The sequence below is a fragment of the Diceros bicornis genome, chromosome 4 (assembly GCF_020826845.1).
Source record: "Diceros bicornis minor isolate mBicDic1 chromosome 4, mDicBic1.mat.cur, whole genome shotgun sequence".
NCBI classification, from domain to species: Eukaryota; Metazoa; Chordata; class Mammalia; order Perissodactyla; family Rhinocerotidae; genus Diceros; species Diceros bicornis.
Window position 1 is genome coordinate 100,658,361 of NC_080743.1, and position 26,160 is coordinate 100,684,520.

General features: G+C 42.6%; 1 protein-coding gene across 2 annotated transcripts in view; it reads left to right on the forward strand.

The window, feature by feature from the left end:
* DSTYK (dual serine/threonine and tyrosine protein kinase) overlaps window positions 1-26,160 on the forward strand; it is a 45,750-nt gene that overhangs the window by 9,401 nt on the left and 10,189 nt on the right. Inside the window, exons 2-9 of one of the 2 annotated variants that reach the window (XM_058540238.1) lie at window positions 6,956-7,344; window positions 17,693-18,362; window positions 22,142-22,374; window positions 22,772-22,855; window positions 23,508-23,684; window positions 24,296-24,425; window positions 24,802-24,958; window positions 25,400-25,532. In XM_058540238.1, the coding sequence (XP_058396221.1) occupies window positions 6,956-7,344; window positions 17,693-18,362; window positions 22,142-22,374; window positions 22,772-22,855; window positions 23,508-23,684; window positions 24,296-24,425; window positions 24,802-24,958; window positions 25,400-25,532 (1,973 nt within the window). The remainder of the gene's footprint in view (window positions 1-6,955; window positions 7,345-17,692; window positions 18,363-22,141; window positions 22,375-22,771; window positions 22,856-23,507; window positions 23,685-24,295; window positions 24,426-24,801; window positions 24,959-25,399; window positions 25,533-26,160) is intronic. The other variant, XM_058540240.1, reaches the window with a different exon arrangement.

Genomic DNA, 26,160 nt, shown 5'->3' on the forward strand with positions numbered 1-26,160 from the left:
TCTCCACCTTAAAGTCACAAGTTTTCCGCTTGCAATTGATTAGTCTCGTGGGGAGGTGTTCTAAGACTTCACTGATAATCCTGTTACTGAAAATCCTCCCTCCACTAGACCCTGCATCCATTGACAACTCCCATCTGCCTCAGGGGTGGTTTTTATATCCATCATTCCTTCTTATATTTCTTAGTTGGTATTCTGTGATAAGGAAGAACTTTCCTTTTTGTTTGTTGATCTATTTATGTCAGTGTGGACTCGTGAATTTTTTCAGCGGATTATAATCTCTTATTATCACTTAAAAATTTTTTTATGCTTAAAAATTGTCCCTGATTTGGTCGGTGAGCCCCCGTTGAGGTGGTTCCTATGTCCTTTTGACACATTCCCACCACTGGATCCTTCTTAATGGTTGTTAGCTGCAAGATGCTGCCTTCCAAATGATAGAAACTAAGCCCTCTGTGCAGCATGAGGTCGGCTTCCTTCGAGGAACTGCTTCTATCTCTGCCTCCCATAAACTACAGCCTCAGCTGCCACCTGCCTTTCTGTTCCCTCTGCAGCATTACCAACCTCAGGAGCAGTTTTGCCTGGAAAAGTACTTGTCAGCAGGCTGCTGAGTGCAGGCTCTTCATTTCACATGGCTCCCAGCGGGTATAAGCCTGCGGGGAGTTTATCTCCCTCTTCCCAGATGCCAGTACCATCTATTTCTTAAAAACTATTAGAGAGCTTAACATGGCCGCCAGGCAGGATAACCTTACTGACGTTTCTGAGCTTGACTTTTCAGCTTTCAACAAGAGCTTTGGCTACTTAAGTACATTGCAATCGCTAGTCTCCAAAAACCATCCTGTTCAACCAAAATACCTTGTACTACTTGGTCCTGAAGATTCTGAAACCCAGACTCCCTAAGCATATGTTTTCTGTAAGTGAGGGTGCCTCCTCTATAATTCAGAATCCTTTAAATTTAGCTGAAGATCAGAGAGCTTGTTTGGAAATGATAAATAAATATTTCTTGGCAGAATTATTTCTCAGCTCCTGGAATTTTTGTAGCTCAATACTTTAAAGCTTGTAGTAGAGTTGATGTAGTAGAAAGCTGTATAACATTCATTTCTCAACTTAGGAGTTGACCTTTTCTTTACTCTTGGCACATATAGTTAATGAGAAATAAAACATCACTACTTATTTGTGTCACTAATTACTTCAGTGAATCACAAAATCCTTTGTATTTCATTCACGTTCACGTTCAATGTTAAAAGTGAGATAAAAAACTTTAGTGAAGGAGGGAAATCCTTGGGTGCCAGGAACAAGGATTGCAGTAGTAACTCTGTTGAGACCTGAGTGTACTCTGAAGCCACGTCAACCTTCTGAGTTGCAGTAGTATAAGACCAAGATGGAGTGCCATTTCACTTACTCCGTATGGTGCCTTCCCTGCCTTGTTTCATGGACTGGCCGTCACTCCTAGTGTATGTTATTGATTGGGATGGAAAACGGGCAAGGAGAGTGTATTGATACAAATTCATTGCCATTACTCCAAAAACAATTGAAATTGAAATTTAAAGTATCTATCTTAGTGGGTCACTGGAGACATAAAAAGGTCATTGGCATTCCTTCCCTACAGTTCTCCCTTTTTAGAATAGTCTTAACCTCAAAGGGTAATACACACTGATTGATAAGAGGAGCAGTAAAAATTTCTCTGAAAGCACCTACCATTTCTTTTAGAAAAGGGACTCTAGAGATCTTAGGTAGAAAAATAACATTTTTAAAAAGTATGCACCAGCTAGTGGTAATACTGCGTTTTTCCCCCAGGCTTTATTCCTCATGATTTGGGACAATTTTCATAGGGATTCTTGTCAGTCTGCTTTAAATTGGGGTCCAACAATTACTGAGTTGTGTTTGGCCCCAGATTGGGAAAAAATGTGATGGGGGTGTAGGGGAGGAAAAATTTCTCCTCTATCCTCTTAGGGTCTCCAGCTAGGCCTAAGAATTAAACTGACATAAGACAGATAAACAGGAGAAAAGCATATGCATTTTGTATGTAATGGGGAGTCCCCAGAAGAGAATGAAGACCCAAAGAAACAGAGTTGAACACTTGTGTACTGAATTGGACAAAGAGAAGTAGATTATGAGAGCAGGACAAGGCAGAGGGGCTTGGGCTAGCGCAATAAATGGTGGAAAAGTAACTAGAAGATATGAGTTAGTTTAACAAGACTTATTTGTACAGATTTTTCTTGGCCTTGACTCCTGGGCTCTGGTGATGAGAATGTTTCCTTCTGGTACAGGGAGGGCATCTTCCAGGTGGGGTTATCCTGCTTTCTTGAAGAAAAAGGCGAGGTCAGAGTGCCCTTCTTATACCTGCTGTGTGTCAAGGGCCTTTAGCTCAAAATAATCCTCGTGCCGAAGTGGCATATTTGGGGATGGCATATTCTGCCAGCCTTTGGGGGCACTGTCTACTACCAAGTACTGCCCTGGTCCACCTTTTATCTGCTTAGGTAAATGGAGAAACGTGGGCTCTTTCTTGCTTTGTTTTTTAAGCTACTGTTTCCTTATCTATAAATGGGGATAATAATAGTCCTTGTCTGGTAGAATTGTTAGCATTAAATGCGATGAGGCAAATAAAGTGATGTACTTAGAAAGGACTCAGTAAATGTTAACATGGAGGAGGAAAAATAATATCCCTTCTACTCTTCTAGGTTCTTGGCTGAGACACCCCTGTAATAAAAAGACAGGTTAACAGGAGAAGAACAAACAGAAGTTTAATAATATGTATACCTCCTGTATACATGGGAGAGACCCAGGAAAAACTGAGTAACTCGCCAAAATGTTACTTAAATATCATCTCCTTAAATATCATCTTCAGCTAAAGACCAAAGATGGGGGGCGGGCCCCATGGCTTAGCTGGTAAGTGCGCGCGCCCTGCTACTGGCAGCCCGGGTTCGGATCCCGGGAGCACACCGATGCACCGCTTCTCCAGCCATGCTGAGGCTGCGTCCCACATACAGCAACTAGAAGGATGTGCAACTATGACATACAACTATCTACTGGGGCTTTGAGGGAAAAAAAGGAGGAGGATTGGCAATAGATGTTAGCTCAGAGCTGGTCTTCCTCAGCAAAAAAAAAAAAGAGGAGGATTAGCATGGATGTTAGCTCAGGGCTGATCTTCCTCACAAAAAAAAAAAAAGACCAAAGATGGGGGCGGGAGAGACCGGGTATGGGGGGCTATCAGGAAAAGTGCAAGATGTGCAGAGTTAAGTGCGTGCCTTCTGCATTGATAGAGTTTCTAGAGTTAGAGTCTGAGAGGGAGCCGCTCTTACAAATGGAAATTTCCCTTGTAAATGTTTCTTACAGGAGAAACTTCTCAGTTTTCAGAGCTTCACCTGTGTCTGCTGTTTCTGAAAAATAACCAGCTTAAAATAATCAGTATGCCAAAGAGGCATATTTTGGGGTGGTCTATTTTGCTCCCTTTCATTATCTAAAACAAACAAACAAAATGGGTTACTGCTTTAGTTGCTCTTCTCCTTCTAGTTTGAAGCCTTTGTTTAGAAGTAACCCCAATCGAGATAATCTGTATTTAAGAACCATCAAGGGAAAAACAAAAAGCCTTGGCTTGCACTTAAGACAATTTGATTTGAATTTGCCTGCAGTCTGAGTTGGCAGGGTTAATGTGCTCCAGCTGAGAGGCTGTGCTGTTACCTTCTGGCAGCCCCATATGCAGATGCTGTTATATTAATTACAAAAGAAAACCGGATTAACTCAGAAGTCCTTTAACTGTCAGTGAGGCAGCTGCTCCAGCTCTGAAACAGGTTTTCTTCATACCTCCTACTGTCAGTCCACAGTTTGGAATCTCTTCTTTAGAGAACTGGAAAAACTGCTCTGTCGGTCCTCAGAGTCCTGGCTCCTTCAGTCCACTTTTTGATCTGCAGTTAGAGTGGTCCAGGGAGAGCTTGCATAATTAAATTTGCATAGAATTTAAAATAAAAACAGCCAGGCCAGCTGCCCATCCCCCTCAATTATTTTTCTTTCAACAGTTAAAGCCTGATGGAATCCTGGAGTTTTAGAACTGGAAAGGATGTTAAAGATGATCTAATCCAACTCCCTTGATTCACAGATGAGAAGTCCAAGGCTGAGAGAAGTCAAGTGAGTTGTCAGAGTCAGTGCTGGTCAGTGGTCAGCCGGGGATCAGAGTATCTGCCCTCTGCCCTAGTGTTCTTCCCACCTCAGGGCTGCACTTCTCCCTCACCGGACCATTTGCCAAGAGAAGCAAGGAGTGTTGCAGTCTAGTTTCAGCTTGATTTCGCTCCATGCCGTTGTTCAAATCTTGTAGACATATTGGAGATCAGTGAAGAAGCTAAAGATTAGTGGGAGAAGCTAAGGGCTTGGACAATGATATATTGAAAAACAGATAGTGATACCCGTATTGAAAACCTTTCTTCAGTCCAATAGGTTGCATGTAGAAGCTAGCAAAGTGGCTGGGAACAAAAATTAGAACTGGGCTCAGCATCAGCCCCCTTTCCCATTGCACTGGTCTGTGGTTGGTTGAGGCTAGTGGGTTTATTTGTAGTGACTGCTTTTGTCACTACAGAGATGGGGGTGTGATAATTTGGGTCAGATGAATACTGGGGTGTGTCAGCTGTGGTTTGGGCTGATGCAGCGTGTTTTACTGGCTTCCTAGAGTTGACACTTTGTCTCAGAGGTGTTGAGAGCTCTCCCTCTGATCCTGAAAAATGGTTTTCATTCTCTGTTATCCACTCTCCTAGCAGCAGCAGTAACAGAGCTCGTTTAGGTTTATTGTTTTTTATTATGTACCAGCTTTTGTTAGAGGGGTTATAAAGGTTGTCAGTGTGCACTTACACTTAAACACCGATCTGAGAATCTGAGGAGGACTGGGAAAAGAGGAAAGATGGGAAGTATAGATAAGAGGGAATCTAGCTGGACTTTCCACTGCTCACGCTGACACTATGGGAGTTCAATTCTGCAAGGTGAGTGGGGAAGTCCTATTCTGTTCTCCACATCTACTCTCTGTTGAGATGAAGGAGGTTTTTAGGAATGACAGTTGCTCCTAAACTATTCATCATGGTATTAGACTTTTCTGAGTACTTAGTGGAACGACTTAGAGCTTTCTGTAGACAATTCTCCATTCTCCACAATAAATGGATTCTGACACAGAGCAGACAAGTACATAACAGAAAGCACTTACTATGTGTCAGTCATCGTGTTGGGTGTTGAGGATACAGAGAGAAATATGATGGTTCTTCCTGCTTTTGATAATTATAAACAGATAACTAGAATAGACTGTGATGTGTTGTTTAATTGTGAACAGAATTGCTAGTGGTCACACAAGCAATTGGCTGTGTCCTCTTGCTTTTAGATTGTAGGTCAAAGATGAGCCCAGTGGACTGGTGTTCACCCTTGTGCTTAGTAAATACCTTGCACAGAATTAGGCACTCAGTTAATGCTCTTTGCTTTTTCAGAGGAACCCACCTCTTTCCCAGGAGAGTCGATTTCCTCGTGTCAGTGTCTGGTGTTGCTGATGTACGTGCGCAGGCCAGGTGATGTTCTTACGGACAGACAGGAAAGGAAGGGCTTCGTGAAATGCATGGAGGGGTCTGAGTGAAGGCAGACTTCTTGAAACCTTTTGGTGGTGCCATTTGTGGAAGAGAAGGAGGTTTGAGGATTTGAAATAGTAAGTTTGTACCCAGATAGGCACAGTCTGAAGTAGAACCACCTCTTAAATGAAGCAGGCCTCTCTTGCTTCAGTCGCAGGAACAAACTAAAGGGCTTATGAGTGGTTTAATGCAGCTCATGGTTAAGTGACTCAAGTGAGTACTGTTTCAGTTGGTGCCACCCCAGATTTCGATTAGGATGTATGTGTTTGGCTCAGAGAGCGGCCTTCTAACAGCCTGGGCACCGTGTGTCTGTGCCAAACAAACGCAAGGGTTGCCTGAATCGTGGACATGGCAGGCACTGGCACTGAGCAAGTCAGGGACAGGGGAGGTCAGAATCCGAGAGTTCCAGTCAGCTAATTCCTGGTTCTTTTTCCCAAATGGAGGTCCTCATACTTTAGGAAGGCTTTTATTCTGTCTTGAATACTGTTTGATCTGTTTGTGGAAGCTAGCCATTTAGATGAGCGTGGTTGTCCTGAAAGGATGTTTTTGAGATAGATCACATCTCTTCCTAGGTTTGCCTGGATTTTATCCGAACAGGCAGCTCTTTCCCTTTGTCTTACTCAGGGTCTCGTCACCCATAAACTGAAGGAATGTGATTTGATTAGGAGATATTGATCTTAATTGAGCACCTGATGTTCTAGGAAAACAGATGACTTGGCAGCTGGGATGCTGTCACCAGCTATCAGAGAGATGAACCGGAAAAGCTTCTAGAGCTTAGGCAAACTTGAATAACATTTTATTTCCATATATGTGTATTTAAAGATTAGCTCGTACATTTAGTTATAAAATATATCATAAATGAGGAAAATAACAAGCTAAAACTACATATGGTAGAGACGTTTAAAAGGGCCTTGTATGTTCAAGTATTAGGTTTTCCGTCTCAAGGAAGATTTTCATTTTGACATATTCAGGTGTAGTTTCTCTTGGACTCACATCCCAGTTAGTGTAGTCTTTTCCAGCTTTGTCAGTTTAATGATCTTGTGATTGTGATTGAGTCCTTGTAAACTCCTTAGGCCGTCCCTCTACTGGATGAAGAAGGAGGGGTGGGGTAGATCCCGTCACTGCCACCTTTCTGGATAGGAACAGCTGCTCTGGGGATGAGCCAGGGAGGGGAATTTCATTTGATATTTGAGGAGCCTTTTCTGTCTGGGGTGTTTCCTGATGTCTCCTTCAACCAAGAGCTTCCTAGAAATTTCTTCTCTAGGACCCTGACATCCTAATGGGGTCCTTGTGTGAGTCTCTCTGCCCCTCCTTACTCTTCTCTCTGTACTCCTTTCTCCTTCTCCACTCTCCCCTTCCCCACCCAGGCCAGCTGAGCTGCATTTCCTTCCCACCTAAGGAAGAGAAGTACCTCCAGCAGATTGTGGACTGCCTCCCCTGCATCTTGATCCTCGGCCAGGATTGTAATGTCAAATGCCAGCTGTTGAACCTGCTGTTGGGCGTGCAGGTGCTTCCCACCACCAAGCTGGGCAGTGAGGAGAGCTGTAAGCTTCGGCGCCTCCGCTTCACCTATGGGACTCAGACTCGGGTCAACCTGGTGCTTCCTGGCCAGTATGAACTAGTGCACACGCTGGTTGCTCACCAGGGCAACTGGGAAACCATCCCTGAGGAGGACCTGGAGGTCCAAGAGGACAGTGAGGATGCTGCCCATGTTTTAGCCGAACTGGAGGTGACGATGCACCATGCACTCTTACAGGTACCAATTTCATACTTATATAGCAATTGTGCACGTGTATACCAGCTATTCTTGTATTTGATCTTTCCCAGAAAATAATTTGGCAATATATACTCCGGGCTCTGAGCATCAACTGATGGAGTCAAAGGAAAATAATCTAGGAAGCTGACAGACGAGGCTGTAGCAGTGCCCATCCCTGCCTCTGCCATCATGCTGCAAGGCCCTGAGCAGTTTCCTTGTCTCCTTGCCTCATTTCCTCCCTTTCTAAAATAAAGAGAATGTGTTACTTGCATCTCAACATGCTTTTACAGAATACTTATGATCAGAGTTAGAAATCCTTTTTCATTTCTTAGCAGGAAGGTATTGCTAGAATTATCACTAGCCATCTCTTTACAAAAGGAATGTTAAGATGATGGATAATGTTCTTATTAGATTGAGACCAAGTGAAGAATTTTGTGAGTTTTTCCTTAGACATAGCCATTATTTACTAAGTGGGACAGACCGTGTCTCCTGCTTTCTAAGAAACTTGGGAATGTGAGGACAGGTCTGGCTCAATGTAAGGAGATTTGGAGATCCCGTCATCTGAAGAATATCTTTGCTTCTCTCTTGAAGTAAATTTCCAGAGACAGCACAGGTCTTGTGGCACCTCCTGAGAGATCGTGTTATCTATCTGGTGTTTATATCTCTACTTAGGAAGGACTCGTCTCTTGTGCTAGGCTTCCTTTCGGGCTGTGTAGCTAGGACTGGGCTATTTGATTAGACCGAATGGGGATTCGCAAAGATGTGACTATGTCAGGAGTCAAGGGTGGGTAGGAATAAAAGAATATAGACGTGCTCAGAACAGAGAGTCCATCACTTGGCCAGTTGTGCCAGGAAGGAAGAGCTTGTTTGGCCGGACTGGGAGAGTAGTTTCTTCTTTCTCGTAACCTCTCCACCTACCCCTGTTCTAAAAGGCTTGATCTCCCAGTCAATGAATGGGTCCTTTGGTTGGGGCCATGGCCTGTGATGCTCTAGAAGTAGGAACTGTCATGTCATTTTCTTCCAGAGTCCAGATTTCTTTTATCTTAATAAATGCTAGAGGGGTCTATGTATACAAGCCAGCATTTTCTGTCAGCTCAGTTTTGGTGGGGCTTTCCTCTGTTTTCAGACTGAGAGCTGTGCTTCTTAGCTCCAGGACGATGTGAGAGTTCTTGGATAACTCTGACAGTAATCCTTGTTTATTGACTGAGGGTGCTCAGTTGAGCCATGAACGTCCTCACAATTCATAAGTATTTGATCGATATACAATCTCTCTGTAGTATACCACCCTGGTCTACCTCCCTTAAGTTTCCAGTAGCTCAGTGGCTTTCAAACATTTTTAGATTTTAATTCACTGTAAGAAGAAACATTTTATATCAGGACTCAGTACATATATACACATATATATTTGAAATAAAGTTTCATGAAACAATACTTCTTGCAAAACACACTGATGTTTTCTTCTCTATTCTATTTGACTGCGTCTTTAAAAAATGATGGTAGCAACTCACTAAATCGATGCTTTGACCTAATACATTGTGACCTGCAGCTTAGAAAACACTGTTAAATAGCTGAAATGAAGGCCCTAGGATGTGTGGTGATTTTTCCTCTTCTTGCCTTTTAAAAACAATCTTGGGGGGCTGGCCCGGTGGTGTAGTGGTTAAGTTCACACACTCCGCTTGGGCGGCCTGGGATTCACAGGTTCAGATCCCGGGTGTGGACCTATGCACCACTTATCAAGCCATGCTGTGGTGGCGTCCCATATAAAGTAGAGGAATATGGCACGGATGTTAGCCCAGGGCCATTCTTCCTCAGCAAAAAGAGGAGGATTGGCAACAGATGTCAGCTCAGGGCTAATCTTCCTCACACACAAAAAAATAATAAATAAATAAATAAAAACAATCTTGGAACGTTAACAAAGCCATCTGCAGGAGAGGCAAATTATTTGATTTCTGTGTCCCTTCATTTTATTGGTTTTAATTTTTAATGCTCATTTACTTTTGTTACATGAATTGAGAGGATACAAGACAGCCACAGAAGGAAAGTGAGAGCCTTTCCCCAAGGGCCTTTCTGAGTGTACACCTTAGTGGTGAGAGTCCCAGTGCCTGCTCCTGATACGTGCTAAGCGCTCAAACTGAGCTAACAATTGCGGAGGTGACTTGATTGGGAAGTTGAAATGCCAAATCAGCTTTATCTCCACACAGTGGAAATATATATTCTCTTTCCTGAGGAATAGTCTTCTCTTTTCTTGAGGAATTCTCTAGCGTCTCATGTTCTGTTTCGTGTGGTTTGTGAGGCTTCCTTAGCCAGTGTTTCTCCGGATCTGCTTTATTCTCCAGCGGTTTTGATGTAGAAATAGCAATGGGCCCCATTGGTTCTAAGTTTAGAATCCCTTGATGTTGAGCCTCAGAGGGGCCCTAGCAGCCTTGTGGAGCTCAGGCCCTGCTCCATCACTAGAATCAGGCTCTTGTCTCCATTAAATACATCGTGATGCTCAGCCCACTGCTGTGAGCATTTCACAGCTACCTTAAAGACTTTTCGTACCAGTGAGAAAGACCTTTTTGTTTAGCTCCAGTTATGTTTAGGACCAGTGAGTTAGCTCTAAACAGCCCATCCATTTGGTTTTAAAGGGGTTGGTAAAGAAAGGAAACATTTAGCTAAAGGAAACCAAGATTGAATTAGGGGAAATGAGATGTTCATCTTCAACTGTCAAATTATCAAAGCAGAATTTCCCCCTCCCCTCTTAGACAATGGTCATTCTTCTAATATGTTGCTTTCAAGTCCTCATAAATTAGCCGTTTTCAGTTTGTTCCAGAAAAGGCCAACTCATATGGACCTGTAGTGCTTGGTATCCCCACTTTTTTAGCTTTGGGTCCCCTGAGATCCTCAGTTCATTATTCAGCAGTAGAGGAACACTGTTAAGCCGTTAGTTTCTGAAACCTCGTTTAGTGTTAAAACATAATCGTTTTCCAGTTGGCAACACATTTCACCATTCACCGTATTCGCTGGGTCTGTCTTCATGTGGAAACGTACTTCCCCTTCCCACTCACCCCCTTTCTGGCACCTCCTTTTCCCTTTCTTTTCCTCTTACAAGTCCAGGGGAAACAGTTGTCTGCCTCAGAGTTGCCTCAGTCTGATGTGTGTTGGTGTGTGTGTGTGTATTTTTTTCCTGTGAACACCTGTGAGAAAAGGAATGACAGAAGCCGAGATGAGTACACTCCCTCAGTCTGAGATGAGATGCCTGCAGCCCAGCGATGGCTGTTCCCTTCCTGTCGCAGTTACGTCGCTCTCAATTCTGCTCTTAGCAGCAGCCTGTTTATCCCCACCAGGGGTTTTCTGGCCCTTTGGACAATGTCCATGTCACCTGGCAGCCAGACTGCCACACACTGGCATGGTTATTGGCTCCTGGTGATGTCTGGTAGGGTGTATTACAAGGAACTGAGGTAGATTAATGTTTCCAGACAAGGTCTGATGACTTGCAAATTTGTAAAGTTTTCTCTTTATATAACCCTCAATCTATAGCTATCAATGGAAAAAACCTATTTTTAATGTCATACAGGCATTGGTATTTTTAATTTCTCAGCAGTTAATACTTTCACAACCCAAAATCATTATAAAGGATCTTACTTAAAATGACAAAAGTTTATGTAAAATTTTAACCCCCAAATTTACTAATCATTGTTTGTTGCTGGAAAACTAGCTTCTCTGAATTTTTGTCTAGTTATTGGCATTTATTACAGCACCTTATAAAACTAAATTTTTTATGTGTTGTTTACCTTTAGTTAGTTACCATATCTTCTCTTGAAGGTATCCAGATTGCAAGATGACAGGTGATGGGTAAAAAGTAAGAAAGAAGGTGGATGAGGGCAAGAAGGGCAAGAAGATACTTTTGGGGGAAGAGGGTATGTGGAATTAGGCCCAGAATGGCCATTCCAAGGGAAAAGAAACAAAGTTAGGGGTAATATGTATAAGATAGAGAAATAAAGAATGGTATTCCAGAGATATAATTAAAATAAAGAAACCATGATTTTATGGGGCAAAAAGAAAGGGGAACTAAAGTGATATGTTTGAAAAGGATATGGGAAGTTCAGGCAAATGGTAAATTATAAATTCCCTCTAGGCAGTAATCCTATATTCTTTGAATTTAACATCTCTCTTGCCTTTCCCCCAACATGCTAACATACATAGTGAAATGTAACCCTCCTGCGTACATTGCTCTTTGCCAAGAAACCTCGGAATACCTATCATAAGTTAATTTACCTATTACTTTAGGTAGTTTAGAGGCAAGATTTTTTTAAAAATCCCTATACTCACTATACTAGCCTTGATATCTCTTTAAAAGAACAGCCTGAAGCTGAGGCTATATCTTCTCAGTTCACCACCAATGATTCATTTTTGGCCTTCCATGATTAGCTGTCAGGGAGAAAATCTGGCAGAGATTATAGTGTTAATCTTCCTCTTTTGTCTTCTCCCTTTTCTAGGATCCTGTCTATCTCTTTCCTGCATCAGAGGGCTTCCCTCTCTGTTTCCACTATCTCAAAGATCTGTTTATGTGTCCCTTTGAGTAGAGGATGTGTGGCTAGTGAATCTTCCCTGATTCAGAAACTCAGAGGTTGAAAGTCCTGTCAACAGGTAGAAACTCTATTTGGGGCTATCAAAATTATTCTCTTTTTCACTTCCCTTGTGATGTCTCGGCCAGTCCTTGCAGGATTGTTTCATCGCAGGGCCTTTACTTGGAAGCCAGCATGTGCTTTTTAACATAGAACGCCAGGATTGTTAGGACCCCTGAAGTCATTTTGTCCATCCTTCGTTCTCCTTTCATAACTTCCCTAACACCAGCCCAGACAGTTCTGACACACAGTGACCTCTAGTTACTGTTTAAACATGGTCTTTTAGTTGGGTGGACCTGGATTTACATCCTAGCTTTGTCCCTTAACTGACTGTGACTTTGGTGCTTGGTTCCCACGTTCGTAAGATGAGGGTGGTAATCCGTATCTTTAGGACTGGTGTGAGGCTTAAATGAGAGAGCATGTAAAGCACCTTGCACAGTGTCTCGCACGTAGTAAACCAGTTCCCTCCTCCCTTTGAATGAATGAATCAGTGTCCTTGAGAAGAGGGTTTCCTACTCTCAGGCACCTGTCCCTTCCCTGACAACCATCCATGCTGGAACTCCTTCCTTTTGTCAAACATAAGTCCTTCTGGTTCCAGCTTACTTATGGTTATTATTATGCTCTAGTTAGAGACAGAGTTCTTCATAATTCATTATGAAATACTTTGTAATAAAATGAAAAGAGAGAAAGATGTAATAAAAGGTAAATAATACAAAAGTTAAAAGGTAAAGTTTTCCCTTCCTGCTTCTCTCTTCTCCATTCTACTACGTTTGTCTCTCTGTCTTGATGAATCTAGTAAGTGGTAAGAGAATAAAGCTTCAGATTCCTACTTTTATCTGTGTCTGTGGGTACCTAGATGCTTGAATATCCACAAGGTAGAATGCACAGAGGCTATTCAGTACATTATTGTTGACTTGTGTGTTACCTGATTCATCGTAGTATGAAATATAGAGAAGATAGTTCAGATCCTTAAGGGCTTCTGCTTATGAGGTGAGATGCAGAGCTAATGCCTTTGTTTTGGGGTGTTTGGGATTGTAAGTATATTTTCACTTCTAGTGTGATGGTCTCATGTGGCTAGTTTAGGGTTTTGGGTGGGATTGTGTTTTTCCCCAAGTCTTGTTTCTGGCCTCTGAGTTCCCACACGGATACTTTTACTAGGTGGAGAGATGAGCTTCTATCCATTCTGTGTGACTGCTGGGATGAAACTCTGGGTTGGCTTCATATTAGTCCCCATTGCTTATGAGGCATAGCTTATGAGGCATATTACAGCGGAGAAACCTGTTCATTTGCAGACCCCCCTTGGAGAGTGTTTGTACCAACAAGAGTCAAGGTATTTTCTACAATGTGACAAGAATAGAGAGGTATTTTCCTTAGTATGTAATTAACATTTATGCCTGATAGTGAGTTCAGGGAACTACATAAAAATGAAGAAGAATTGAATGTGTAAAAACAAACAGGAAGACCCTCTCAACTGCTCTGCGAAGATAGCATGGGGGGCGAGTTGACAGTAAAGATGGGGAGAATATGGGTCCAGGGATTGAGGTTGAGGCTGTGTCAGTTGCTGAGCAAGGGCAGGACTGTGCCTGCTTCTTTTCTGTGCAATGTAAACCTGAGGCATCAGAACTGCAGAGAAAGCAAAGACATCTGTGACCTACCTGAGTATGTCATTGTCTTCTGTTTGAACCATCAGTTAATATAATCATCCTTAGCTATAACTGAGTTTTGGTGATGTGCCGTGATCCATAGAATAAGGCGTCCTCACCAATAAGGGCCTATAGTCTTAGGAAGTGGTCAGGCTTCTTTGGTGATTGCGCAATTTCCTCTTGGCATTTAAGATAGTGTTATTTTACATCAAAACAAAACCAAAGAGGTGAATTCTGGTTGTTGGCAGAGTAGCAATCTCCTTTCTATTGCATTCTGTTAATCTTGCCAAGAAAATTAATAGTAACATATCAACTTCTGTAGAATCCACAGATTTGTGCAGAATGCATTCTACAAGAGAAATCTCTTTAGGAATTCACTGTGACTCAAAATGGAAATTATGGGATACTCTCATGATTCCCTGAGATTCTTTTTCCTTGACTGAGTTAGGAGCAAAGTGCTTACTCACCACTTCATTCTTGGAGTAGAGGCAAACAGCAATTCCAGATAAATGTGTGGGATAAAGTGTGTGGGATATGGGTTGAAAGATAGAAAATATTACATATGATTATTGAAAGTGGTTTTGAGCAAGTAGTAAAGGCATCATTTGTTCATCCGTTCATTCCACATTTGTTTATTGGATGCTCACCAAGTGCCAGACCCCTGTCCTAGATGCTAGGAAGGAATTCACCCTTCCACGAGAGAGAGAGTCTGAGGTCAGACTTCCCTCTCAGGTGGCCATAATAGGGCCCAGAACAGGTCTGGCTCATCCTCTCTATATTATTATTTTTTTCACTCCCTGTCTCCGGGAGACAGTGCTGGCTTCCCTTTTTGTTTATAACCGTCAGGCATGAGTCATCCCTTCACCGTAAGTATTGCAGAATCGCATGTCACATTCCAGGCTAATTTGTTCTGCTGCCGGAGTCTCAGCCAGCAGCTCTTTTTGCGTGTCTTCTATCAGTCATGTTAGTGAGAACAGTGGGACCAACTGCACAAGTTAATTCACTGGGAAGTGGAGAAGAGAGTGCATGGTACTTGTTTTCTATCCACTTTTGTTTAGTTCAAGATATATTTAGGAGTGGACACTTCTTTCTAGGTGCCAATATATCAGGCAATACCTACCATTAGAAAGCCATGAATCCATCTTTTAAAAAATGAATTTGCACCTATGAGCAAATAAAGTCAGCTGTCTCTTGGAAAGGATATTGGTTCTGCAAATGGACTTGGCAGCTTTGGCTGATGGTTCTGTTGCACACACAAAATGGTCCTTTGAGAAAAACCTGGAAATTTATTTTAGAATTTTAAGAAAATCCGTCAAATAAACAAGCAAACAAAATTCTTCCTGAAAATTTTCTAAAGAATACTTTAGTTTGGTTTTGAATATTTAGGCTTTCTTCCCTTAATATTCCTGTAATAAAGTCTGATTGATTTATCTCTTTAAAAATGTATATATTTAAGACAGGTTTGCAATTTTAAAATAAAAATTTAAAAAGTCATTTTCACGTATAATTCTCGACCTTACTACAACTTTTTATTTCTTGGAATTCTCTTCTAGTCTTTATCTTATTATTATATATAATTATAATGTTGACATTTAGGCAATCGTATGTTCTACTCTAAACCTTAAAAATTCTTACCCACTTTTTGAATATGCCTCATGAAGTGATTCATCCTCTAGCAGTGTGACTCACAGTAGTGAAAGGGGTTTGTTTTGAACAGCAGGATGAGTGTCAGACTAGTCTTCCAACCAGAAAACACTCTCTGCAGTTTGAGGCACAGATGGAAGAGCAGGTTTCGTCTTGGCCTAGGCTTGGAGGGAAAGTAGGTGGATTTATACAATGTTTGCTCAGATTACAAATGGTGAGATGCTAAAAGCAGTTTTAGGTTGAGGGTTTTCAAAGTGGCCAGCCAAACGAAAGTTATGTGACCTACCTGAGAATGAAACTTACAGTTCTTTGTTGGGGAGGAAGGCGAGCCCTTGGTGTTTTGCTGGAAATGGGAGTGATCTCACGTGCACGCGCACAGAGTACAAGAAACAAGAGGCTGGCCCGTCTCAGTGCTTTCTTACCTGTCTAGAGAAGGAGAGCAAAAAAGAAAAGGTTCCAGGTTTTCATTTCTAAAAATCTTTCATCAGAAATACCCATTGCTCAAATAAGGTAAGGAATGAAAACAGGATATTAGTCTGAAAGAAAATAAACAAGTTGTATATCTTTTAGATTTCAAATAAAGTAAATTTGCAACATCTGATAACTTAAGGATGCAAACTTGAGCAGGTTTTGTTGAGTTCTTTGACAACTCAGTGAGATATCTAGAATTCTGTGGAGGGTGGATTTTGAGTTTGCAGATCCTGAAGACATTGGGAGTTGGTGTGTCTACTACGATGGTGACATGGGCGTGAGCCTCCAGGTCGACCGTTAGGTCTGGAGTGCCAGGCACAGTAGACCATTTCAGAGATTTAGAGGAGCAGCCATGCAGTGGGTGGAAATATATGCTCTTAAGTGCTTCAGGAGCCTCAGGAAAGAAGTAGAACACAAAGCAGAAACTACTGCTAGGAAAACAACTGTAGCAGGTTTGTTTCTAAACCACAGAACATTCTTGAAACTCACTTTAGGAACTTGAGTATATCAGTAATGATTGGGTTCAAGCGTATGTAACAGTCAGAAAAACAGGGGTCTTGCTTAATCACAGAAGTTAAATTTTTTTTCCTCACGTAAAACTAGCCTGAAGCTAGGCAGTTGAGGGCTGGTGTGGCAGCTCTGTGGTCATCAGGGACCCAAGCTCCCCGTTTCTTTTTGCTTCATCATCTGTAGTGCTGGCTTCCACCCTCAGGTTTGCCTTGGGGCTACAGGATGTCCCCTGCTGCTCTAGCTGTCGCATCTGTGCTCCAGGAAAGAAAGCGAGGCCAAAGGGCGGACTTACTGGTAGATTGGTAGAGTCAGACCGCCTCCAAAGAGCTTTCCTGGAAGCCCCACCTTCTAATTGGCTACCCCTGCCTGTGAAGGACATTGCCTTCCCAATAATGCAGAGGCTAAATATTGCATAGGTCCTTCCTCTCTGCCATACCAAGTGATCATGAGAATAAAGGTATTACCAAGACTTAGGTGGCTAAGACTTGGGGATACCTGCAAACTCTTAGAATAGGACAGTAATAATGTGGACTTACTATGTGCTAGGCACTGGAGTTACAATAGTGAACAAGATGGACATGGTCCCTGCCCTCAAGGAGTTTACAGGCTAATGGGAAAAAATGGGTTTTAAATAAGTAAATTATAAACGTGTTGAATGTTAAGAAAAGGAGAAGTAGAGAGTGTTTGGCATTGTGTAATAGGAAAGACTCTCTAAGGTTATACCACAATATACACATCGAGATTTAAAGGATGCTTAGGAGGGGCTGGCCTGGTGGCGCAGCGGTTAAGTGTGCTCGCTCTGCTGTGGCAGCCCGAGGCTTTGCAGGTTCGGATCCCAGTGTGCACTGACGCACCGCTTGTCAAGCCATGCTGTGGTGGCGTCCCATATAAAGTAGAGGAAGATGGACACGGATGTTAGCCCAGGGCCAATCTTCCTCAGCAAAAAGAGGAGGATTGACATTGGATGTTAGCTCAGGGCCGATCTTCCTCACAAAAAAGAAAAAAAAAAGGATGCTTAGGAGTTAGTCAGGTTAGAAAGGTGGGGACGTGGGTGTAAGAGGAGTTCAAGACGGGGAGGAATGTTCCAAGCAGACTCCCTCCCAGTCTGATAATTTCCATGACAGTTCTTTCTTCTTCCATTGTTTGTCTTATTTCTTTGTCAGAGGGAATCAGTGGGAGTTTCTGAGCAACAGAGGAAGGCAGGGACTAAGTATTCTTTTTATCTGAAATGGCTAAAGGGACTGCCATCCTTTCTACTTATGTGTTTTTTCACTCTCTCTAGATGAGTGCCTGCCTGCATAGGCTGCACCAGGGAGTGTTGGTAACCGAGGAAGGAGGTGGGCAAATGATTGGGGCATACCGAAGTCCGGTTGCCCCATCATAGATCTGGCTTTTGGTCTCAGTGTGGGACTTCGGGGAGGCAAGGATTGGTTCTGACCCTGAAGTGCTGATATGACCCCCTTCACCTTCCAGGAAGTGGACATTGTGGTAGCACCGTGCCAAGGCCTCCGGCCTACAGTGGATGTTCTGGGTGACTTGGAGAATGATTTCTTGCCTGTGATAACCTATGCACTCCACGAAGATGAACTCTCTGAGAGGGATGAGCAAGAGCTTCAGGAAATCCGAAAGTATTTCTCTTTTCCCATATTCTTTTTCAAAATGCCAAAGCTGGGCTCAGAAATAATTGACTCCTCCAACAGAAGAATGGAGAATGAAAGATCACCACTTCATCGCCAGCTAACTGACCTGGGCTATCTGAACAGCAGTCACTGTAACTGTGGGGCCCCTGGCCAGGACACTAGAGCACAGAGCATGTTGGTGGAACAAAGTGAGAAGCTGAGACACTTGAGCATGTTTTCTCACCAGGTGCTCCAGACTCGCCTGGTGGACGCAGCCAAGGCCTTGAACTTGGTGCATTGCCGCTGCCTCGACATCTTTATTAACCAGGCCTTCGACATGCAGCGGGACCTGCAGATTACTCCCAAACGTCTGGAATATACGCGAAAAAAGGAGAACGAGTTGTATGAATCATTGATGAATATTGCCAACCGAAAGCAGGAGGAAATGAAGGACATGATTGTTGAGACGCTTAACACCATGAAGGAGGAACTTCTGGATGATGCTGCCAACATGGAGTTTAAAGGTAGGTCCTAGAGAGCTTGGTGGGGTGCCAGTGCTACAGGATCCTGACCCTTTTCCAGCTGGAAATTGAGTACATTAATTCTGAAGGCCAAAAGCAGCGTCAAGATAATCTCATCTACTCCACTGTCATTAGCAGCAGCCCACCTTAAATCATTTAGCCAAAGTGGCCTCTCTTGTTCTCAGAGACTTTCCTGGAAGATTCCACTGTTATTGCTTCCCAGGACTGTTAGTCCAACTTTTGGTAAATTCATCCTGATAGCACGTTTTAATCTCCGGTTTATATCTGTATCCCTTGACCTTGGTGGAGCTGGACAAGAGCTGCTTGAAAAATGTTACTGAGTCATGCATTAGCGTTGGCTCCTTCGGCGTGGCCCATGCTTCTTTATTGGTTCTTTTTGTGTGTGTCCTGGTCTTTTTTCCTTTTGGGTTGTTCCTAAAACTCAGCTCAGGAGGATTTCCCAAGAGTAGTGTTTTTAGCTTTTCTGGTGGTCCCGTTCTTCATGAATGGCTATTAACAAAATTGGGCCAAAGTGATTAGTCGGGTCTTTTCATGTCTGAGGTTTAGATGCTGCCGACTTTGTATCCTGACTGCTGTATAAACCTCCTTGCATGACAGTAGCTCTACTCCTATTAATTAAAGTGACATGGTTTGCAAGTTCCCTTTGAGGGTCTCAATCATGGCTTGCCATCCAAATCACCTGGGAGGCTTCTTGAAAAGAGATGCTTGAGACCACCAAAGACCACTTCAGACCCATTAATCAGAATTTCTGACATGAGACCTAGCAGCAGTTTTGTTTTGTGTTTTCCCAAAAACTACCTTGGTAGGTGGATTCTGCTTATTGCCATTTTCTGGGTGAGGGAACTAAGACTTAGACAGGTTAAGTCATTTGCTGGAGGTCACACAGCTACTAAATAGTAGGAGTAGAAGCAGACTTTGAATCTAGACAGTCTGCTTTCTGAGCCCATACTCTTGGTTTCCATGCTTTACTGCTTCTTAATCTGTTCCCAGTTAGTGGTGCCACCACCTTCCTGGTAACCAGCTTCAAAACCTCAGTATGGTCTTTAACTGTTTTCTTCCTCTTGTTTCCATATCCAGTCAGTTGCCAAGAAGAAGATGAGTCTTCTTCCATGTTTCATATCTAAACCTTTGCTCTTCTGTTCTCTCTTCTTTGGTCTAACTGCACTATTATTACCTAATTGATCTCGCTGGCGTCTCTCCTGCCTTTCCTCAGTTCATATTTATTGGCTCCTTGTTTCTATAGACTAAGTTTAGACTCCTTAGCCTTGTATTAAAGATTGTCCAAAGCCTAGCCCTTACCAACTTGCCCAGTCTTATTTCCCACTATGCACCTTCCTGTAATTTCTATTTCAGTTGGTCTTAACTGCTTGCTGTCCTCTATATGCTTCCTTTACTTTTTCTTTGCTCATGCCCTGCCCTAAACCTGAAATGTCTTTTATTTGTTTGTGAATTTCCAGATCCTACCTGCCCTTCAAGCCCTCTTCCAAATAACATTTTTCATGAAGTTATCTTTAATTTTCTTGGCTAATAATGATTGCATTTATCTGAACTCCCACAGCATTTCATCTGTACTGAAATTTCTGGCATATTTCACTTTTTATCTTTTGTTATAATTATTTATATTCTTCTGACTATTTTCTGAAATCCTAGAGTTGAAGAACAGGATCTGGGTCTTACTCATCATCATATCCCTTGCAGAACATTTAAGAGAGTCTGTGTACAGTACATTTTTGGAGAATGAATGAGTGTGTGAATGATGGTATATGACTGTGTTACAGTTACTGATACAAAGAAAATATAGTTGACTTTAGCAAGCACAGGATGCCTGATTTCTTATAGGTCTTTCTGAAGATGAACCAAGATACCTCTTTGGTGAATTCCCACTGTAGGGAAGAGTTGCTGAGAAATGCTCACTTGCTATGGAAATCCTAGGAAAGTCTTCTCAATATTGAATTTAAGACACTGGAACATCAATGCTGGCATCATGGTGCACATGATAAAGGGGGGTCAGGGCAGGTATGTTGGGCAGACAGTGAAATATTTGAGTGACTGTTATGTGCCAGATATACCATGTTTGGTGCCTGGGATACAGTGGTTACGTGTGAGTAACTGGGAACAAGGAGATCAAATGTCTGGCTTTGTTAACTACGTAGTGGATTAGTGGATCTACTTATCTGGTTGCCTGTATATTAGACAGGACTTACATGTCTGCTGCTTACCTTGTTCTAAGTCTTTTCTGGGTACCCTTGAGGCAATGACAAGTAGATTTAGAAGAGAGCTACCATGTATCCTGTGGAGCCAGATTTCTATTACTGGTTTTTATTTGTTTTAAAACAAAGGTAATGCATGCATGCTGGGTATCATGACATACATACTTTATAAAACACTTATTTTTTGAAAAGATAATACCTACATACATGGTACTTAACTCAGAGATATAAAGATACTATCCCCCAGTCATCTAGTTTTTCTCCACGTGTTGTTCCGCCCTTGCTATTTCACTTAACTCATATCTTGGAGATCTTTCTGTAAATGTGCATATGGATGTACCTTAATTTATTTGACTTTGCTGCTGATGGACATCGAGGCTGTTTCTTTTTCTTTTTTTTCTTTTTGCTATTACAGACTGTACTGCGTTGATCATCATTGAACAAATATATCTTTAGGACTTGTAAGGGTATATTTCTAGAAAAATAATTGCTAGAAACAGAATAGTTAGGTCAAAGAGTATGTAGATTTTTTTGTTTGTTGGTTGGTTTAAAATTTTGATAGATATTGCCAGATTTCCTCCAAAGAAGTGGCACCAATTTAAATTTCTACCAGTAGACATGAGAGTGCCTTTTTAGGAGTAGAGTTTTTGCAGGTAATTTGTCTTCTCTTAAGTTCTTATGTCCTCTGGCTTGCAAAACAGATTTTCTAATGCTGAGAGGTAGTAGCATGGTGGGGACAACATTCCAGTTTTACTTTTTGTTTATCTAGTAGTTGATTAGAATGGAATTCTTGACTCTTGGATTTTTCTCATCAATATGCTAGGCAGTGTGAAATATTACAAAGATCAGAGGCTTTGGAATCCATGAGCTTTGGGTTCAAATACTAGCTGTACTTACTGCCTAACTGTCCCATCTCCTTCCCAATGCCCACTTTGTCCTCTCTTTGAGGCTGTTTCCTGACCTATAAAATATAACCAATAATACCTACCTGACAAAATTATTATGAGGACTAAATTAGATTACATATGTAAAATACTTATTATAGTGCCTTTCAAATAGTCTGCACTCAATAAATGTTGTTCCTCCCCTCCTATAAATGTGACATAAAAGCTGATAAAATCAATAGGCTCATTCTAGAGACAATTGCTGTTTCTTAGGATTCTTAGATGCCTTGAATAGTGGAGGATTACAGTTATGCGCCGCATAACGATGTTTCGATCAATGGCAGACTGCACATATGACTGTGGTCCCATAAGATTAGTACCAAATAGCCTAGGTGTGTAGTAGGCTATACCATCTAGGTTTGCGTGAGTGCACTCTATGATGTTCGAACAACGAGGATATCGCCTAACAACGCATTTCTTAGAACGTATCCTCGTCAAGCGACTGATACGCGGCCCTGATCATGCTGAGGGACAGTTCGTCAGCCAACCATGTGTTCTGTAGCTGTCCTCATGGTAGCTCCTTGGCTCATGACCTGGGAGATGCCTTTATTCAGTGTGCCTGCCCCTTTCCCTCACAGCCAGCTAGCTTCTCTCTCTGCCTCTGTAGACGTCATTGTCCCTGAGAATGGAGAACCAGTGGGCACCAGAGAGATCAAGTGCTGCATCCGACAGATCCAGGAGCTCATCATCTCCCGGCTCAATCAGGCCGTGGCTAACAAGCTGATCAGCTCCGTGGATTACCTACGTGAGAGCTTCGTCGGAACCCTGGAACGGTGTCTGCAGAGCCTGGAGAAGTCTCAGGATGTCTCAGTTCACATCACCAGTAATTATCTCAAACAGGTACTCAAAGAATGGTGCAGACACCGTGTCACAGATAACACATGAAACACTCCACACACAAGCCCAACTTCACATTAGCCAAGAATTTCCCTTTCAACTTTTTGCCAATCCAGTTTGAATTTTATTTTGTTTTCCTATCACATGACCACTGCCTGTGGGAGGTGCGTGTGAGCTATAAAATGGCAGTTTAAGTCAATGAGCAAGAAGATGAAGATGAAGTAAAGGGGCCCCAATAGTCACAAAATAGATGATCAGCTGTGTTGACTCTACACATATATTGAGGCATAAATTTGGGAACCTTGAGACTGGACTCTGTTCTTGAAGTCAGTATCATTTATTGCATTTTTAATAGCCACTCTACTCGGCATATTGATTTTTCGTGTGTGTTCTCTTTCAGATCTTAAATGCTGCCTATCATGTTGAAGTCACATTTCACTCAGGGTCCTCAGTCACAAGGATGCTGTGGGAGCAAATCAAACAGGTAGTGGTTGCTTAGAGGAACATTTTTCAGCCCCCAGTTGGCTCAAATGAATCTCAGTCACTCCAACATAAAAACTGCCATCTAGGATCTTTTGTTACTGTAGGGTGGCCACTTGTCCTGCTTTGCCTGCCTGGAAGAATTCTGATTTATGCCTAATCTGAAATAATTATTGACACTGCCCCCTTTAACTCTTAAAAGTGGCACATTTAAATGATATTTTATGGAGCCATAAGACTCTACTTCACTAGCTTATTCATATTTCTTTTTCCCAACCTAAAATGTTTTCTCTGAACCAGGCTTTGTTGCCAGAGGCCATGCGTGTGGTTTCTTTTCTGGAATTTGATCTGGCTTTTATGTAGAGTTATTTACTGACTTCAGAAAGGGATGTATCAGGCACCGCCTGGCACTGAGCATAATGTATTGAGGGTTTGTGAGCATGTAGACTAGGCCTAGTGTGCTTTGATGCTTTCCTTTGGGCTGAGCCCTGATTTTGAGGTAGATGAAACTGGAGAGGAGTCTTGGACTTCATACGGCCCCTATCTTAAGAGCCTGCCTCAAAGGAGTGGATAACCCAGAGAGGGAAGGGCATCAGTTCTTTCTAGTGGTTCCTGTCTCCCATGCTTCCGTGTTCTCGCTGTCCTCATCCTGGCAGATCATCCAGCGCATCACATGGGTGAGCCCACCTGTCATCACACTAGAGTGGAAGAGGAAGGTGGCACAGGAGGCCATTGAGAGCCTCAGTGCCTCCAAGTTGGCCAAGAGCATCTGCAGCCAGTTCCGGACTCGGCTCAATAGTTCCCATGAGGCTTTTGCAGCCTCCTTGCGACAGGTGGGTGTGTAGGAAAGGAGATATAGCTGGATTAGGCAGAGAAGAACCTCATCCGTTGGGGAATATTTTGCCCACTGCTTTCCATATAATTTTTAAAATCATCAATATATTTTCTTTCTGTTCTGTTAAAGGATGTTACAGAAAATTTCATCAATACATTTTTCATGGGGATATTTTTCTAACTCTAGGGAGAATGGAGGGACTCAGTTAATTTCTCCCCATTTCACTGAGTGAGGAATGAAAAGCAAGGGGTAGGAATTTTATATAAGTTTATATAGTATTTTAGGAATGAGTGACAAAAAGGGATGACTTTCCAACTTCTATACGAGTTCACAATTATATGACATCTGCTTGTCCCTTTGGTGGTGGGGGGGGGGTGTGTGCATATGTGTACATGTGTAGAGGGGAGGGTGGGTAGATGTGATTATGCATCCAGGAGGAAAAATTATTGCTTATTGAGAGCCCACTATGTGCCAGTCTCTGAGCTATGTTACATACGTCATATTTAATTCTCACAGTTAAGGTACATATTATTATCCCTATACAATAGGTGAGGAGGCCAAAGCGAGGGACATGATGAGTCATATGTCTTTTTTCTGTTTCCCTCCCAGCTGGAAGCTGGCCACTCAGGCCGGTTGGAGAAAACTGAAGATCTGTGGCTGAAGGTTCGGAAAGATCACGCCCCTCGCCTGGCCCGCCTTTCTCTGGAAAGCCGTTCTTTACAGGACGTCTTGCTGCATCGTGAGTCCTTGTTTTTTCCCCAAGTAAACTGGAGGAGGGTTCTGGACACTTGACATTCTCATGTCCAACCTTAGAGAATCCCAGTGTCTAAAGCTGCTTCCTTGCAAAGCTGCTGAAGTACCCACTGATGTGTTTTGAATTCCTGAGTTCTGTTTGGTCCTGCCATGAATTTATATAGTTTGCATAATATGACCAAAGTTTATTTAAATCAAACCAGTTAGGTTACTTTCTACTGGTTTAGAATAAAATCAGAATTTCTTCCCTCAGCATAATTACAACCTCCTGCTTCTAGGCAGGTCCACATCTAAGAATCTTAGGGAGGTTGCCCAGCAGGTTCTGGTCCCTCCTGCCTCATCTCTGTCTCTGTACCGTATAGGTAAACCGAAACTGGGACAGGAGCTGGGCCGGGGCCAGTATGGTGTGGTCTACCTTTGTGACAACTGGGGGGGACACTTCCCTTGTGCCCTCAAGTCGGTTGTCCCCCCGGATGAGAAGCACTGGAATGACCTGGCTTTGGAGTTTCACTACATGAGGTATGTTCTGGTCTCATTCATTTCTGTGGGGAAAGATCCAGAGAAGAAACCAGAAGCCTGGTATAAATTTTGTATTGAGAGCTACAGCATGCCTTGTCTCTCCATTCCTACATCTTAAAATGTTGTAGACCGGTATTTCTGTGTCTGGCCCAGAAATGTGCTCTCTTCAAGGCCTTTACTGTCTTTGCTTGCCCTTTACCCACGATCCTAAATTCTCAGACTCATCCTTCCATTTGACTTTCTTCCTTAGTCCTTAAGGCATAGCCATTTTTAGATTCCATAATTCTTTGACCTTGTTAGAGAGGCTGTTCTCTTTGCCCTCTCTCTGTACTGAGGGCCATTATCTCTGGACCTGGACTAAGTGTGGTCTCAAGGTTAGTCCTTCCCACATGGTGGCATGCTGTGCAGGATTAGAGCCCAGACCTCTCTCCTTCCCACCAGGTCTCTGCCAAAGCATGAGCGACTGGTGGATCTCCATGGTTCAGTCATCGACTACAACTACGGTGGTGGCTCCAGCATTGCTGTGCTGCTCATTATGGAGCGGCTACATCGCGACCTCTACACTGGGCTGAAGGTGAGGCAAGGCAAGGAGAGAGCGAGAGCCAGCTGGCAGGCAGATCCACACGTTTCTTTCTGGCCTTTCATCCTTTCTTGTTTATTCAGAGTTTCTAGCTTTCATAAGACACTGTTGGAGTAATCAAGCTTTATTACCCTTATTTCCAACAAACCTTACAAATTTCTCAGAATCTATTTTTTGGCCCAGTTCATATCCAGAAAAGTACAGTGCACCACTTTTATCTCCTGTGGTAGTGGTAAGAATCTAGACTACTCAGAAGAGCAGAAAAGCTTCCTGTAACTCTGCTGTTATTTCTCTTTTTGGCTTTCAATGGAGAAAGCCAGTTTTTGTTGTTTAGTCAACAGATATTTATTAGTGACTACTTTGTACAAGGCCCTGGATTAAGCACCACAATAGGATGTCAAAAAGTATATTGCCAGGAACTTTTAAGAGAATTGTCGTCAGTGAATAATTCATGAAGATATAGCATTTGAATTAGTAAGGACACCTTGATGGGTAAAATTTGGGCAGTTGGAAAGAAGAGGCCACACCAGGGGGAAGGAATAGCATAATGCCCAGAGCATTGGAAGGCTGATAAAGACACTAGTCATATTGGAGCAGCTGGTTCATTTTGGGAATTGTGGGG